The sequence below is a fragment of the Moschus berezovskii genome, chromosome 14, assembly GCF_049115385.1.
Source record: "Moschus berezovskii isolate FMDL1 chromosome 14, NW_MosBer_1.0, whole genome shotgun sequence".
NCBI classification, from domain to species: domain Eukaryota; kingdom Metazoa; phylum Chordata; class Mammalia; order Artiodactyla; family Moschidae; genus Moschus; species Moschus berezovskii.
Window position 1 is genome coordinate 77,909,881 of NC_142473.1, and position 17,440 is coordinate 77,927,320.

At 43.9% G+C, this 17,440-nt stretch overlaps 1 protein-coding gene across 3 annotated transcripts in view; it reads left to right on the forward strand.

Annotated features, from left to right (window-relative positions):
* TTC17 (tetratricopeptide repeat domain 17) overlaps positions 1 to 15,646 on the forward strand; it is a 123,503-nt gene extending 107,857 nt beyond the window's left edge. For all 3 annotated transcript variants that reach the window (XM_055423865.2, XM_055423867.2, XM_088843263.1), the window contains 3 exons: positions 11,170 to 11,289; positions 12,782 to 12,925; positions 14,504 to 15,646. In XM_055423865.2, coding sequence (XP_055279840.2) covers positions 11,170 to 11,289; positions 12,782 to 12,925; positions 14,504 to 14,635 — 396 coding nt within the window. In that variant the 3' untranslated portion in view covers positions 14,636 to 15,646. The remainder of the gene's footprint in view (positions 1 to 11,169; positions 11,290 to 12,781; positions 12,926 to 14,503) is intronic.
* The last annotated feature ends 1,794 nt before the right edge of the window (positions 15,647 to 17,440 follow it).

Genomic DNA, 17,440 nt, shown 5'->3' on the forward strand with positions numbered 1-17,440 from the left:
TGGTATTCCCATCTCTTTCAGAATGTTTCACAGTTTATTGTGATCCACACAGTCAAAGGCTTTGGCATAGTCAATGAAGCAGAAATAGATGTTTTTCTGGAACTCTCTTGCTTTCTCCATGATCCAGCAGATGTTGGCAATTTGATCTCTGGTGCCACTGCCTTTTCTAAAACCTGCTTGAACATCTGGAAGTTCATGGTTCACATATTGCTTAAGTCTGTTTAGCCACAATTAAATAATCAGTGAATTGTAAGCTTTGTATAAAAAATTACCTGGAGTATTATAAAGATAAGGAACTAAGCAAATCAACAGATTCAGGAAGCACCATGTATCCCAAACTGAGTAAATCAAAAGAAATGCACGCCAAGATGCATTATGGCAAAGAACAAAAGATGTCTTAAAAGCATGTTTCAGTCAGGATCCTGTCAGGAAAACAGAAACAACATTACGTATTTCAGAAAAGCAAATTTAATTTAGAGAACTGATTACAAGCAGACCTTGTTTTATTGCACTTCACTTTATTGTGCTTGGCAGATGCTGCATTTTTTGCAAATTGAAGGTTTGTGGCAACCCTGTGTTGAGCAGATCTACCCGTGCAATTTTCACTTTCTCTGTGTCACATTTTGGTAATTCTCAAAATGCTTTGAACTTTTTCATTACTACTTCTGTTGTGGTGATCTGTGACCAGTGACTTTTGATGTTACTGTCACCACTCACTGAAGGTGCAGCTGATTGTTAACCATTTTTTAACAAGGCAGTATTTTTAATGAAGGTATGTACATAGTTTTGTTTTTTTAGGGCTTCCTGGGTAGCTCAAACAGTTAAGAATCTGCCAGCAGTGCAGGAGACCTGGATTCAATCCCTGGATCAGGAAGATTCCCTGGAGAAGGGCATGGCAACCCACTCCAGTATTCCTGCCTGGAGAATCCCATGGACAGAGGAGCTTGGTGGGCTGCAGTCCATGGGGCCGCGAACAACTGAGCAACAGACACAGTGGCACATAGTGGTTTAGACACATTGCTACTGCACGCATGATAGACGAGAGTATTAAACGCAACTTCCATGTGTACTGAAAACCAAAAAGTGTGTGTGACTCACTTTTTTGCAATATTCACTTTATTGTGGAGGTCTGTAACCAACAAGCAATATCTCCGAGACATGACTGTACATTGTGGTGGAGGGCTGAAAAAGAGAAAAGGAAGCGCTTAGGTAAATCAGAGATACGCACTATAGGGAATGGGAAGGCAAACCCTTGGGGTTTCTGAAATCTAGAGTTCACAGGCAAGAACTCTGGGTGAGCTAGAGTTCCTGCTTCTGAGGAGGGAGCACAGGCTGGCCGCTGGGTCTGGAAGTGCTGCCCCCAAAGTGCTGCCAGAATGACCAACTGGAGCAGCATGCCAGCTGAGGAAAAGTCCCGCTCCTCCTCGCCTTCCAGCTGCCTAGCACACATGCTTGCAGAACTTAACGAGAAGTCCGCTAGCAAAGGAGGAATGTGGTTTGCAGTGTTCGGCCACAACTTCACAAAGCAGATTGTACAATCTAGGCTTTGCATCTGAGAGAAAATAGCTTAAGAAATAAAACAGCAGCCATTCATTCAACAAATATGTAGCAAAGGGCTGCTTTGTGCAAAATACTTTTCAAGGGCTTGGCATAAATCAGTGAAGAAAAATTAAAACAAAGATCTCTGCCCTCATGGAGACAGAAAGGACAGATTACCTATAGAGCAATGTGACTAAATTTTTCTCATAGCAACTGTCTAATCCAGGTGACAGTTTTGGAAGCATACTGGGCCCCCTAGAATTGTGGCCCCTACAATGACGGAAGAGTAAAGGCACTTAAAGAACTGGAAGAAGTTTACCAAGAGCCCCACCCTAAAGGAACTTCTGAATGATAACTAAAGAAAATCTATCTGAAGCAAAGGAAGATTTACTAAGCAAATAAAATCACACAGGTATACAAACCCAAACAAACACTGTAGAAAATGGTTTGAGATTTCTTTTTAATGACAAAACAAATTCTGAACAAATGTACATTTGAGAGTGGGATGAACAGAGTTAAGGTATTTAAAGGCCCTTTTCATGTTCAGGAGGAGTGAGTTAGTATGTTGCTTGGATTTTAAGTTAAAAATTGAATAGAAATTTAAGGGTAACCTTTTAAAAAATGTGCAAATCCCAAACCTGTGAGGATAAAATAATGGAGTAAGAAGAGAAGGACAAAAAAAAAAAAAAAAAGAAGAAATGCCATGCACACACACAAAGGAAAAAAAGCATTCAAGAATCTGGATAAAAGAAACCAAGAAATAGAATAACAATCTTTAAAATAATCTACAGTATAAATCACACTACTGTCAAATTGGAAATTTTTTAAAGGAGCTACATGGTTTTTTTTAAGTCATACCTAAAACATAATAGAAATGTTGAAAATATAGGGAAATGCCAATCAAAAATGAATATACTATCAAAAGGTAGTAAAGACAGTTACATTAATTACCTGAAAAGATATATTTCAGAGCAGAAAAATTATTAGGGTCAGAGAGAATGACCATGTAATGATAAAAGCTTTAATTCACCAGATATATATACCAGAAAAAGAAGTGCGAAAAGGCAAGATGGCTGTCTCAGGAGGCCTTACAAATAGCTTAGGAAAGAAGAGAAGCGAAAGGCACAGCAGAAAAGGAAAGGTATGCCCATCTGAATGCAGAGTTCCAGAGAGTACCAAGGAGGGATAAGAAAGCCTTCCTGAGTGATCAGTGCGAAGAAATAGAGGAAAACAGGAGAATGGGAAAGACTGAAGGTCTCTAAGAGACACCAAGGGAACATTTCATGCAAGGATGGGCTCAATAAAGCACAGAAACGGTAAGGACCTGACAGAAGCAGAAGATATTAAGAAGAGGTGACAAGAATACACAGAAGAACTGTACAAAAAAGATCTTCACGACCCAGATAACTACGATGGTGTGATTACTCACCTGGACCCAGACATCATGGAGTACAAAGTCAAGTGGGCCTTAGGAAGCATCATTACAAACAGAGCTAGTGGAGGTGAAGGAATCCCAGCTGAGCTATTTCAAATCCTAAAAGATGATGCTGTGAAAGTGCTGCATTCAATATGCCAGCAAATTTGGAAAATTCAGCAGTGACCACAGGACTGCAAAAGGTCAGTCTTCATTCCAATCCCAAAGAAGGGCAATGCCAAAGAATATTCAGTTCAGTTCAGTCGCTCAGTCGTGTCCGACTCTTTGCGACCCCATGAATCACAGCACGCCAGGCCTCCCTGTCCATCATCAACTCCCGGAGTTCACTCAAACTCATGTCCATCGAGTCGGTGATGCCATCCAGCCATCTCATTCTCTGTCGTCCCCTTCTCCTCCCGCCCCCAATCCCTCCCAGCATCAGAGTCTTTTCCAGTGAGTCATCTCATCACATGAGGTGGCCAAAGTATTGCAGTTTCAGCTTTAGCATCAGTCCTTCCAATGAACACCCAGGATTGATCTCCTTTAGAATGGACTGGTTGGATCTCCTTGCAGTCCAAGGGACTCTCAAGAGTCTTCTCCAGCACCACAGTTCAAAAGCAACATTCTTCGGCGATCAGCTTTCTTCACAGTCCAACTCTCACATCCATACATGACCACTGGAAAAACCATAGCCTTGACTAGAAGGACCTTTGTTGGCAAAGTAATGTCTCTGCTTTTTAATATACTGTCTAGGTTGGTCATAACTTTCCTTCCAAGGAGTAAGCGTCTTTTAATTTCATGGCTGCAATCAGCATCCGCAGTGATTTTGGAGCCCAAAACAATAAAGTCTGACACTGTTTCCACTGTTTCCCCATCTATTTCCCATGAAGTGATGGGACCAGATGCCATAATTTTCGTTTTCTGAATGTTGAGCTTCAAGCCAACCTTTTCACTCTCCTCTTTCACTTTGATCTAGAGGCTTTTGAGTTAACTACCATAAAATTGCAGTCATCTCACACGCTAGCAAAGTAATGCTCAAAATTTTCCAAGCTAGGCTTCAACAGTACATGAACCGAGAACTCTAGATGTTCAAGCTGGATTTAGAAAAGGCAGAGGAACCGGAGATCAATTGCCAACATCTGTTGGATCATCGAAAAAGCAAGAGAATTCCAGAAAAATGCCTACTTCTATTTCATTGAGTATGCTAAAACCTTTGTGTGGATCACAACAAACTATGGAAAATTCTTCAAGAGATGGGAATAGCAGACCACCTTACCTGCCTCCTGAGAAATCTGTACACAGGTCAAGAAGCAGCAGTTAGAACCAGACGTGGAACAACGGACTGGTTACAAGTTGGGAAAGGATTACAGCAAGGCTGTATGTATATTGTCACCCTGTTTATTTAACTTATATGCAGAGTACATCATGCAAAATGTGAGGCTGGATGAAGCACAAGCTGGAATCAAGATTGCCGGGAGAAATATCAATAACCTCAGATATGCAGATGACACCACCCTTATGACAGAAAGCGAAGAGAAACTAAAGAGTCTCTTGATGAAAGTGAAAAAGGAGAGTGAAAAAGTTGGCTTAAAACTTAGCATTCAAAACTCTAAGATCATGGTATCCAGTCCCATCATTTCATAGCAAATAGATGAGAAAACAATGGAAATAGTGACAGACTTTATTTTCTTGGGCTCCAGAATCACTGCAGATGGTGACTGCAGCCATGAAATTAAAAAACGTTTGTTCCTTGAAAGAAAAGTTACAATAAACCTAGACAGCATATTAAAAAGCAGAAACGTTACTTTGCCAACAAAGGTCTGTATAGTCATAGCTATGGTTTTTCCAGTGGTCATGTAAGGATGTGAGAGCTGGACCATAAAGAAAACTGAGCACCAAAGAATTGATGCTTTTGAACTGTGGTGGTGGAGAAGACTCTTGAGAGTCCCTTGGACTGCGAGGAGATCCAACCAGTCAACCCTAAAGGAAATCAGTCCTGAATATTCATTGGAAGGACTGATGCTGAAGCTGAAGCTCCAGTACTTAGGCCACTTGATGCAGAGAACTGACTCATTAGAAAAGACCTGAATGCTGGGAAAGATTGAAGGCAGCAGGAGAAGGGGACAACAGAGAATGAGATGGTTGGATGGCATCACGGACTCGATGGACCTGAGTTTGAGCAAACTCTGGGAGTTGGTGATGGACAGGGAATCCTGGCGTGCTGCAGTCCATGGGGTCGCAAATAGACACTGCTGAGTGACTGAACTGACTGATAACTTGATGGATACCCAGTAAGATAACTTCAAAAAATATATAAACAAAAAATGATTGATTTAATGAAACAAACTGACAAACCAACACACACACACACCTTTTTCTGCTGCTGCTAAGACAGTCAGTCCATTTGAATTTATATTCACAAGTATGTTAGTCTGTGCTCTAGCTTCAGGAAAAGCTAAAATTTCATCACCCAAATTAAAGGAGAAAAATTATGAAATCATTTCAGTAGATTGCATTTGATAAAATTCAGTACATTCATGAACTAAAGGTAATGCAAATCTTAATTTGAGAAGAATTTCTTTAATCTGATGAGAAGAATCCACAAAACATTGTTATCAAAGATAATTCTTAATGGGCGAAGTATTTTAAATAATTCTTTGAAGTCAGGAAAAAGAATGCCCACCATTATCTCTTCTTCTCAGCACTGTACTGAAAGTCCTAGCATAAGTATTAGGAAGAAAAAAACATGCTATTCAGAAATGATGTGATTATCTGCATAGCAAACCTAAAAAAATCTACACACAAATTTTTAGAAGTAACAATGTGTAACAATGTGTTATCACAGTACAGTTCAGTCGCTCAGTTGTGTCTGACTCTTTGTGACCCCATGAATCACAGCACGCCAGGCCTCCCTGTCCGTCACCAACTCCCGGAGTTCACTCAAACTCATGTCCATAGAGTCGGTGATGCCATCCAGCCATCTCATTCTCTGTCGTCCCCGTCTCCTCCAGCCCCCAACCTTTCCCAGCATCAGAGTCTTTTCCAGTGAGTCAACTCGTCACATGAGGTGGCCAAAGTATTGCAGTTTCAGCTTTAGCATCAGTCCTTCCAATGAACACCCAGGACTGATCTCCTTTAGAATGGACTGGTTGGATCTCCTTGCAGTACAAGGGACTCTCACAAGTCTTCTCCAGCACCACAGTTCAAAAGCATCGATTCTTCGGCGATCAGCTTTCTTCACAGTCCAACTCTCACATCCATACATGACCACGGGAAAAATCATAGCCTTGACTAGACGGACCTTGGTTGGCAAAGTAATGTCTCTGCTTTTTAATATACTATCTAGGTTGGTCATAACTTTCCTTCCAAGGAGTAAGCATCTTTTAATTTCATAGCTGCAGTCAGCATCCGCAGTGATTTTGGAGCCCAAAAAAACAAAGTCTGACACTGTTTCCACTGTTTTTCCATCTATTTCCCAGGAAGTGATGGGACCAGATGCCATGATCTTTGTTTTCTGAATGTTGAGCTTCAAGCCAACCTTTTCACTCTCCTCTTTCACTTTCATCAAGAGGCTTTTGAGTTCCTCTTCACTTTCTGCCATAAGGGTGGTATCATCTGCATATCTGAGGTTATTGATATTTCTCCCGGCAATCTTGATTCCAGCTTGTGCTTCTTCCAGCCCAGCGTTCCTCATGATGTACTCTGCATATAAGTTAAATAAGCAAGGTGACAATATACAGCCTTGACGTACTCCTTTTCCTATTTGGAACCAGTCTGTTGTTCCATGTACAGTTCTGACTGTTGCTTCCTGACCTGTATACAGGTTTCTCAAGAGGCAGGTCAGTAGTTGCCTGTAAAATCAGTAAATAAAAATACAGCAGCAATAAATATTAGAAAACATAATTTTAACATGTATGTACTTTGTTACAAAAATATAAAGTTCCCCCCAAAAAATATATATATATAATTCCCAGTACTAAACCTATCCAGAAAGTCATAAGACCTATGTGCAGAAAGTGATAAAACTTTACTGAAAGACATTTTAAAAGACCTAAATAAACAGGGTATGTAATGTTCATGGATAAGAAGATACATACCATAAACACATCAGTTTTCCACAATTTGATTTATAGAGTCAATCCTGTTATAATCAAAATAACAAGTTGTTGTGTTTTTTTTATGGCTCTTGAATAGCAGATCTTTACATTTATATGGAAGGGTAAAAAATAGATATGACATTCATGAAAAGAATAAGATTGTGAGAACTGCCTTTTATGAAAAATTGTAAAATAAAACATTATGCCATTTACTCAAGGAATAAACAAAAATAACAAAGGTGAATAAAAGCCTGTATACAGTTTCTAGCTTACATAGAGCTATGCAAGATCAATGGGGAGGTGAGGGCTATTCAGGAAGCTTTCTCGGGCAGTTAATTTCAGTCGGCCCCTCACATCCTACACAAAAAATGAATTCCACATGAATTAAGGACTCAAGCATCAAAAGCAAAACTTTAAAAATTAAAATATGAGAGATGATGTTTCTGGCCTTGAAGTACAAAGAGGTTTCTTGAAGAAGATTACAAAAGCACAAGCCAGAGAAGAGAATGTTAATAAGTTCAACTACATTAAAGTTTAAAATGTTTTAATTAAAGACATTTTTTTAAATTACAAAGAAGCCAGAGTAAGAAAAATTCATGTAACACACTTAGCTTATAAGGATTACTATGCAGAGCATGGAAATAAAGTGATGAGAAAGATAAATAAGAAAAAAGGTGTAGTAAAGATATTAACAGACATTTGACAGAAAACAATAAAACCAATATGTTTATGACCAATCAAGAAGAAACAATTCTCAATCTCACCAACAGGAAATGCAGATTAAGGCTACAGTAAGATAGCATTTCACCCCCACTGATAATACTAAGAATTCGAAAGGCTGGAAAGCAGCAGGTACTTTTAAACATCGCTGCTAGGACTGTAACTTGTCTTAACACCTGTAGGAAGCAGTTTGGCTTTCTCTTGGACGTTTGCACATCCTGTGATGTAGCAGTTCCACTCCCATGTATATAGACTGGAGAAACTCTGCCCGTTTATTGACTACAGGCAGTAACTCAAACCCCTGCCCCCACTTACAGAAAATGGATAAACACATTATGGTGCATTCACCTGATGGACATTTAATTGTGTACAAAGGAAATTGAGTGAACTGAGAAGTACATTCAGCGACATGGAGTGCTTGAGAGTGTTGAGTAAAACCCCCAAGTCCCAGGAGACTGCTTGCAGTACTATACCGTTTTTACAGCGCACAGGAAGAAGCGCGCGAACGACGCGCTGTACTGTTGGGGTCCATGTGTGTATGCGTGTCATCGAGCAGTGTTTAAACAGAGCGGTGGGGTAATGTTTGCCTCTGGGGCAGGGACAGGAGGACAGCACAGTGAAGGAGCACACAGGCAGATGCACGGTAACTCACCACCCCCCACCACCGTTTACAGAAGATAGACAAACACATTGTAGTGTATTCACCTAGTGGACATTTAATTGAGCAGAAACGAAATTGAATGAACTAAAAACTACCTTCAGCCTCATGGGTGAGTCTTAGGAGGGTCGTAGTTTCTGGGATAGTTATTATTTTATGCTTTACAGCATAAGTGTACATTTTATATAATTACATATTATCTATGTGTATATATATATAACACACATATATAACCTATATATATGTGTTCCTTGGAGTGTGTCAGATATTGGCAGTAAGTGTGTTAGTCACTCAATCACGTCCAACTCTGTGACCCCATGGACTGTAGCCCACCAGACTCCTCTGTCCATGGAATTTTTCAGGCAAGAATACTGGAGTGGGTTGCCATCTCCTACTCCAGGTATGTTCTTTGGAATGTGTTAGATATTGGCAGTAAAGAAAGGTAATTTTATTTTCTTTAAAAAAACGATAGAATCCTTTTGATAAGCCAGTCAGAAGGATCAAGTTATTAAGAAGGAGGGATACATCAGGCTAGCTTCAGAGTTGTATGCAACCCCACTCACACCAAGAAGCAGTGGAGCAACGCCAGCAGATTAGTCAAGGAAAGAATGGGCCACGGTTATATCCAGCCAGCTGTGTTTCAGGCATAAAGGTTACAGACAGACAGTTCTGAACGTATACGATTGTATTAGTTTGTTAGGACTGCCATAACCATACTGCCGGCTGCTGCTGCTGCTGCGTCACTTCAGTCGTGTCCGACTCAGTGCGACCCCATAGACGGCAGCCCACCAGGCTCCCCCGTCCCCGGGATTCTCCAGGCAAGAACACTGGAGTGGGTTGCCGTTTCCTTCTCCAGTGCATGAAAGTGAAAAGTGAAAAGTGAAAGTGAAGTCGCTCAGTGGTGTCCGACTCTTTGAGACCCCGTGGACTGCAGCCTACAAGGCTCCTCTGTCCTTGGAAGTTTCCAGACAAGAGTACTGGAGTGGGTGCCATCGCCTTCTCCTTCATTTCTTCTTCTACTGCCGGCAGGGTGACTTAAACAACAGAAATGTATTCTCTCAGTGCTGGAGGCTACAAGCTGGGGATCCAGGTACCGGCAGGGTTGTTTTCTTCTGAGGCCTCTGTCCTTGGTTTGCAGCTGGCTACCCTCTAGGCAGCTCTTGAAGAGGTCATCGTCTGCACAGAGGACACTGATGTATCTCCTTCTCTTCTTCTCTTCTATAAATCTACTTACATTGGATTTTGTTGTTTAGTCACTAAGTTGTGTCCGACTCTCTTTGCTACCCCATGGACCATATAGTCCACCAGGCTCCCGTGTCCATGGGATTTCCCAGGCAAGAATACTGGAGTGGGTTGCCATTTCCTCCTCCAGGGGATCTTCCCGACCCAGGGATCAAACACGCATCGCCTGCATTGCAGGGGAATTTTTACTGCTGAGCCACCTGGAAAGCCAGTTACATTAGATTAGAGCCCCACAATAATGACCTCATTTTTATCTTAGTCAGCTCTCTAAAGACTTTACTTCTAAATACATTTGCATTCTGAGATACTAGGGATTGAGACTTCAACATATGACTCTGGGCAGACACAATTCACCCCGTGACAACAATCTCAGCAAATAATTTTCCTATCAACCCTTCTTAAGAAAACTGTTAAAAGATAAACGTTAGCCAACCAAGAGATGACTAGGGAAGCCACACAAAAGTAATGTCAGTGATCAAGGAATATATTTACATGTAGAATCAACACAAAAACAAGGCAGGAAATAGTACTTATACCACCCTATGTGCCCCGCCAATGAAAAATGATAGAATTACCCAAAAAATAGATCGAAGAACAGAATAAGATAGGAAGCAGAGTAAGTTTTCCAGTTGCCTCAACCAGAATGGCTGAGAGTCAGAAACATCCATCAAAAGGGGTAAATGAAATAGGGAAGTTTAAAAATTAGATGTCGATTAACCGAGTATGAGGCCCAAATTACAGGCTTCCCAGGTGGCGCAGTGGTAAAGAATCCACCTGCCAGTGCAAGAGGCGCAAGAGACACGGGTTTGATACCTGGGTCAGGAAGATCCTCCAGAGGAAGATATGGCAACCCACTCCAGTACTTATGCCTGAAAAATTCCATGGACAGAGGAGCCTCACGGGCTACAGTTTGCAAAGAGTTAGACACAACTGAGCACACAGACCTAAATTAAGTCACTAAGATTTTGTATATAATAACGGTAGCATCACAGTGAGGGAAAGATGAATTATTCATTAAATAATATTGACAGCTTAATAGCCATCTGGAAAAAAAATGGAGCCTTATCTTTTACTTTACACCAAGTTAAAGTCTAAGTGGATCAAATATTTAAACGTGAAAAATGAAACTATAAAAGTTCTGGGGAAAACGCATTGTAAAAATTCTTGATAACCTTGGAGTAAATAAGACTTTCCTAGCTACAGTTGAAAATCCAGAAGCCATTGGAATTAGATTAATAAACTGAACCATGTAGAAATTTAAGATTTGAAAACTGTGATCCATAGAGGTTAACTATTTATAAAAAAGGCTATAATAGTAGAATCAAGCTTATAGGATGGTTACTAGGGTCCATGAGAGGGTGAACATAAGGAGCGAGGCAGACCGCCAGCGCCAGGTAAATAGTTAAATGGTCGTTAACTTGTGTCGTGGTTCCTAATCTTGGTGGTACATTAGTATGTTTTTTTGGAGACATCAGCTTTAACCGACCTTTCCTTTGTAGAACCAGACGTCCTGGGTCCTTTCCAGCATGGCAGCCCTCTACTGGAGAGTGAAAGGCCAAGGAAAAAAGGCGATCGACTGCCTACGCCAGGCCCTCCACTACGCTCCACACCAGATGAAGGTGAGCGGGGCTCCGAGGGTGTGAACTTCATCCCTCGGTCGTTCCCTGTGCCCACTGGTTTATTCAGAGGTTTCATCAGCCGTCCTCATGCTCAGAAAGCAGCAAAAGGCTAAGGGTGGAGAAACTTAATGACCCACTTGTCCTGCCACGAGCCTGAGTTACACCCACTGTCGTGGCCTCCCCACCTCAGCAAGAGGGGGCGTCGGGGAAGGGCTGCAAGATCCCGGAAAAACACTGTGTCAGGAACAGGCGTGGCTGAGTCGTAAATGCAGCTCTAAGCACCTCTGCCTTTCACTACCTTCATGATTACCTCTGCGACCTCTCAGTACCTTCATGACCTTAGGCAAGTTCTTAAACCTCTGTGACCTCATATAATGATGTGCCTCCGCAGGTGTCCAGCAAGGACAAACATGGGTCTTTTTTTTTTCTATTCTTCTGTATCTCCTATAGAAGAACCCAGTGATATAGAATAATGCAATATAGATACCAATTTCTCAGGTTTCACATCTAAAGGGGGCTTCCCAGGTGGTGCTAGTGGTAAAGAACCCACCTGCTGATGCAGGAGACACAGGAGACGCAGGTTCAATCCCTGGGTCGGGAAGATCCCCTGGAGGAGGGCATGGCAGCCCGCTCCAGTGTTCCTGCCTGGAGAACCCCGTGAACAGAGGAGCCTGGCGGGCTACAGTACATAGGGTTGCAAAGAGTCGGAAGCAACTACTGAAGCGACTGAGCACACGTCTAAAGGGAATATCTGTGATGTTAGTAGATGTTTGTGATAATAATACCGCAGCTTTTCAGCCCGTCTCCTGTGCTGTATACTTCTAGGCTATCACTGGGCTCCCCAGCAGCAAGGGCCAGGATGCTGGATCAGGGCTCAGGGAGCTTTTCTGTGAAGGGCCAAATAGTACAGATTTAGGCTCTGAGGCCAGCCTGCCTCTTGCAGCCACTCAGTTCTGCCATGGTCGCGTGAAAACAGCCACAGAAGTACCTCCGGGAATGGGAATGAGGAGGTCCAATAAAAAGCTAAGAGTCGGGCAACAGGCTGGACGTGGCCTGTGGCCACAGCGCGCCAGCCCTGCCTCGGAGGGCGCCGTGGTCCTTGCAGAGAACAGCCCGGCTCTGTGACAGCGAGCCTCAGTGTGGCCTGTGGACAGAGCCTGGCCACCAGCTGCTCCTCACAAGCTGCAGTGTGGCCCGGAGCTGGCCCCACGTTGGAGAGCAGCTGCCTCGCTCAGCAGGCTGCTCACCCAGCTGACAGTTTTGTTTGTTTTTTGAGGCAAGACTCTCCCAGTGAGAGAAGCGCTGCCCAGCTGGGCTGGCACACGCTCCTTCCCCCTCACAGAGCCGCAGCAGACGGAAGCTCGCACATCGAGCTGCACGACCCTGTCATTCACCAGGGAACACTGACCACTTTGCCCACGGTCATCGCAGCCGAGAGTGAAGGCCCAGAAACCGACATTCTTCCCTTCTCGCCTTCTCCCTCCTCTCCCAGGACGTGCCCCTCATCAGCCTGGCCAACATCCTGCACAACGCCAAGCTCTGGAACGACGCCGTCATCGTGGCCACCATGGCGGTGGAGATCGCGCCGCACTTCGCCGTCAACCACTTCACGCTGGGCAACGTATACGTGGCGATGGTGAGGCTGGCCTGGGAGCGGAGCGAACCGCCTCTGCTGCCTTCTGTCAGGGCCACATTTCTAGTTCCAAACCCTCTGACTGTCAGTGTCCTCTGGTTTCCCGTAAGTTTGTGTCTGAAGTTGTAGCTCTCCACCACAGGTATAGTTCATGGTAGGGGGTTTGTAAGTTTTTTAAAAGACACAGTAAACTCACCCAAGTGTTTGCAACTGTGTAGTTCCTCACCATGAATTTAACACTACCAGGCCCATTTACCTGCACTTTTCTGAAGACTACACTTGTTCCAGAAAAGCCTTCCCTAACACTGCAGATGGACACACACGCTCGGGCTCGCTTACTGCCAGGTCGGGCCAGGGCCCCAGGAGTGCTCTCATGGTGCCCTGTGCAGATTTCTCTCGTTGTCTTTTCACCTCGTTTTATAATTTCTGTTTTGAATATTAGTCTTTCCTGTCAGACCAGGAGCTCCTTAGGAAAGAGACTCCTCTTCACCTCCCTGTTCCTGGCACTCACGGGGTTTGGCACATAGAGGGTGCTCACCAAAGGTCTAACGAATAGCGGAATGCCACTAGCTCCCTGGGATTCCATTTATAGCCAGAAAGGCAGGGCCATCATCCAGAACCCTGTTGGGGTCAGAAGAAGGACCAGTTTCGGAACTCAAAGTCCCAGGGGTCCCCCAGAAGCTGTCAGAGCTGAATCTAACACGAGAGTCATGCCATCCACGTTCATCCAAAGTTTAGGGTCCCACATGAGGCTCTTTCCAAGGTACTCTTCATAAAGGTTAATGTAACGAGCAGCTTCAGGCTCCAAGTTTTGTGTGTCATCCTTGACTTCAAAGGCAGGAAATTTAATTTGGCCAGGTAGGTCTTGCTGAATGTGCAAATTTCCCTCTCTGCTTCTTAAGATTGAAGAATCTATTTTCGTCCCCAGTAAATGCAAAATTTGCTGCTATGAATGAGGAATTCTGCCTCTCATTTGGCTAGAAGGAGTCATTTAAGCGGTAGATTCGGGCTCTTCTTCGGGAGTATTAAAGTAAAAGATGAATGCCTTCCATGTGGCAGTGATCATTTCCAAACTGGGTTCATATTTTCAAGTATTAGGGAGAATAAGAAACTGCTTCAAAATTTACAAGTCTAATTGAGATACCTGACTTGACTTCCTTCTTTCCAGTTACAGTAGAAAATTCAAGCAGATGAAAATAAGCTTTTGCCAGAGGTAGTTCTAGAGGTTTCCGTGAGGATTACAGGAAGGGATTCCATCCAGCACCCAGCTCTGCGCCTGGCACGTAGCAGGGCTCAGCGACAGTGGTTCTTACTGCTACTCCTGTCGTTGGACCAGATCTCTGTAGAGCTGGTCTCCCCTTTGCCTCTGGCCTTGGGCCATGGTTTTCCTTGTAATCCGTGCCCTCGGGGCTGGAGGCCGTTGTCCCCTCCACTTCCGTTTTCCTCAGAGACTTAGGTGCACTGAGGAAGCACTGCGGGACCGTCACTGTCACGGACACGCTCTCAGGAGGAAGAGGCGTCCCCACGTCGGTTGCGTCCGGTGGTCATAGGCCTCTCACTCTGTCCCTCTGCCCCTCACAGGAAGAGTTTGAGAAAGCGCTGGTGTGGTACGAGTCTACCCTGAAGCTGCAGCCCGAGTTCGTCCCCGCCAAGAACCGAATCCAGACCATCCAGTGTCACCTAATGCTGAAGAAGGGCCGGCGTTCTCCCTAGCCCATCCCTCCCGCCTCTCCTGTCTCTCTGCTCATGCTCTTCAAAAAATGAATAAGAAACCAATCGCTGTCAGTATCTGCTTCTAATGATGTGTGTGAAAATAACTGAATAAGACATGTAACAGGACTTTTACATATGTGGGAATTGTTTTGTTTTTAAGTTCCTTCTTTCCCCCGGCCAGCCTCAGAAACGTAAATTTCTTAAAAGGAAAATGCAGCTTAAAGATATTGTGTAAATACTGAGCCAAGACATTTCTGGAGCCGTGCTCTGTCTCCAAAACCTCGATGCCTCTAGGGCTGTTCTCAGTGGTCCAGCCAGCCTCCGCCGCTTCAGCGGAGGACGAAGCCACACGGCACCTTCTCTGCTTCTCGTCACAGCCTCTGTCGTCCGTGGAAATGCCGAAGCCCGTCCCACGCCAGTCAGCAAGAAGCACTGTTCTGCGCTCTTCCCACTAGCTCTCCACGCTGCCCTCCGGCCTTGACCGTTCCATGCTGCTACTTTACAAACTCAGAGGTAGTTTGCGGGGTGGGGGGAGGAAGGGGAAATGATTTTAAAAACAAAATATTTACAACAGAAACCCTTAGGATCACCTGACCTGTGTGCTGTTATTTATGTTGGGGAGGGAGGGGGGCTGAGAAGGGGAAATCCGCAGTGTACAACATCGCTATCATTTGTACTTTAAATTGCAGATCACAAGGAAACCAATACGTTGACATCCTATATAACAGGTTTATATATATAGAATATGTATATTTGAAGCCCTCAGCAGACTGAGTCTGTGTTTTACTAATTCTTGGTTCACCGTGTTACCCATCTTGGAATGAGGCGTGAGTGTCGGCTCCCTCTCCCTGAGGCCTTCAGACTGAGCCCTTCAGGAGAATGAGGAGCCAAGGTTGAGTGTTTTCTTACAATGCTTATACCTCTGGTCCAGGAGAGTCAGAAACTCCAGGCATTTGGGAATCTTCAAGGGCACATACTGAGGACAAAAATAAAAGTCGTTTATGAACAAAATAGGTCTGTGGCATGGTTTTTCTTTAGAATCAGGCTCATCCGGGCAGCCCTGAAGCCTCACTGTAACCCTGGGTCGGGTCTTCTCACATCCGAGGTTGTCTGCTTCTCTTTATCCACAACATAAAGTAAGCAGAGAAATAGTCCATCACTAGGTTTTACGGTTGATGATCTGACACATACATTTGACCACAAAAGATGCACAATCAGCTGATGTTCCGAGTTGGTATTTGACCTTCCAGGGAAAAGAAGAAGAATCTAAACCACAAAGTCACATCCCCTGCAGTGAGCACCGTTCCTAAAGTTCTTCCAGGTAAGCTTTATGGAGAACCTTAGTGAGAGTCATACCAGTGTGAAATTGAGCATTCCTTTTGGGACAGGACACTGCTGAACACAGGGTTTCCTAGAACATTATCAGACACCAATCATCTCACATACTGGGTCACTGAACCCAGAGCATTTGGTTCTAGCACAGACTGTAATTCCTTAGAAGCAGGTGAGCAATCAGACATGCCTGTCCACTCTTGTCTTTTGTGCAGCTCGAGTCCAGCTGATTTCAAGCAGTTTTATCAGATGTATTTTGAGAAGAGGTTCACTTTGTTGCTGGATAAAGTGAAGCTCTTTTCACTCAGAGTATCTTTGCCTGTATCTGAATATGTTCCCTGCTTCCCCAACTCTCGGCAATGTGGCATTTAGTTTTTCCTGAAACTTGCAACTATTGGTTTTGTTTTGTTTTTTTAATTTACATACAGTGAAATTCGTTCTGTGGTGTACAGTTCTGTGAGGTTTTCTTTTTTGTTTTTCCTGGCACCACGCAGCATCTGGGATCCTAGTTCCTTGACCAGTAATTGAACCCGCTCCTCCTTGCATTGGAAGCACGGAGTCTTAACCACTGGACTGCCAGGGAAGTCCCTTTGTGAGTTTTGACAGATGCGTAGGGTCGTGCAGCCACCACACGATCAGGATACGAAACTTTGATCACCTCCAAAAGCCCCTCTCACTCTGCCTCTTTGTAGTCAGACACTATCCTAACCCTCGGAAACCGCTGATCCACTGTTTCTGTAGTTCATTTTCTCCCACATGGTAAACGAAGTCAAGACTCCAAAGGCTATGTGTTGTATAATTCTGTGTCCATGCCATCATGGAACAGCAAACGTGGGTCACTTGAGGCAGAAGTGTGCTTTTGAAGTTTTAAAACAGAGGAGACTGGTGTGGCTGAATAGGTGTAAGCAAAAGGGAAAATAACAGGAGGTGAGCCAGAGAGGTGAGCCAGACGTATAGATTTTTGTGGGGTTGGTTTATTTTGGTTGTAGGACTTTATATGTCATTGCAAAGTCACTGGTTTTAAGCAGAGGAATAACACGATCTGACCTGTTTTAAAAGGAGTCAGGATTATTCTAGGATTTTTTTGACCTGAGTAATTAGGAGGAAGCTATTGTTAACTCAGATGGGAAGATCAAAGTTAGGAATTTGGGGAGAAGATAAGGAATTCAGTTTTGTACAGGTCATGTGAAGATACTGCATAGCTAGTTGGATAAATTAGGGTTAATGGATGGGTGGATGCCAGCACCGACTCAGTGGACATGGGTTTGGGTAGACTCCGGGAGTTGGTGATGGACAGGGAGGCCTGGCATGCTGCAGTTCATGGGGTCGCAAAGAGTCGGACACGACTGAGCGACTGAACAGAACTGAACTGAGAGGATACCCATGCTGGAGACATAAATTTGGAGGTCACAGCCATGGGAATAGTATTTGAAACCATGTGACTGAGGTCGCAAAGGACATGAGAGAATACAG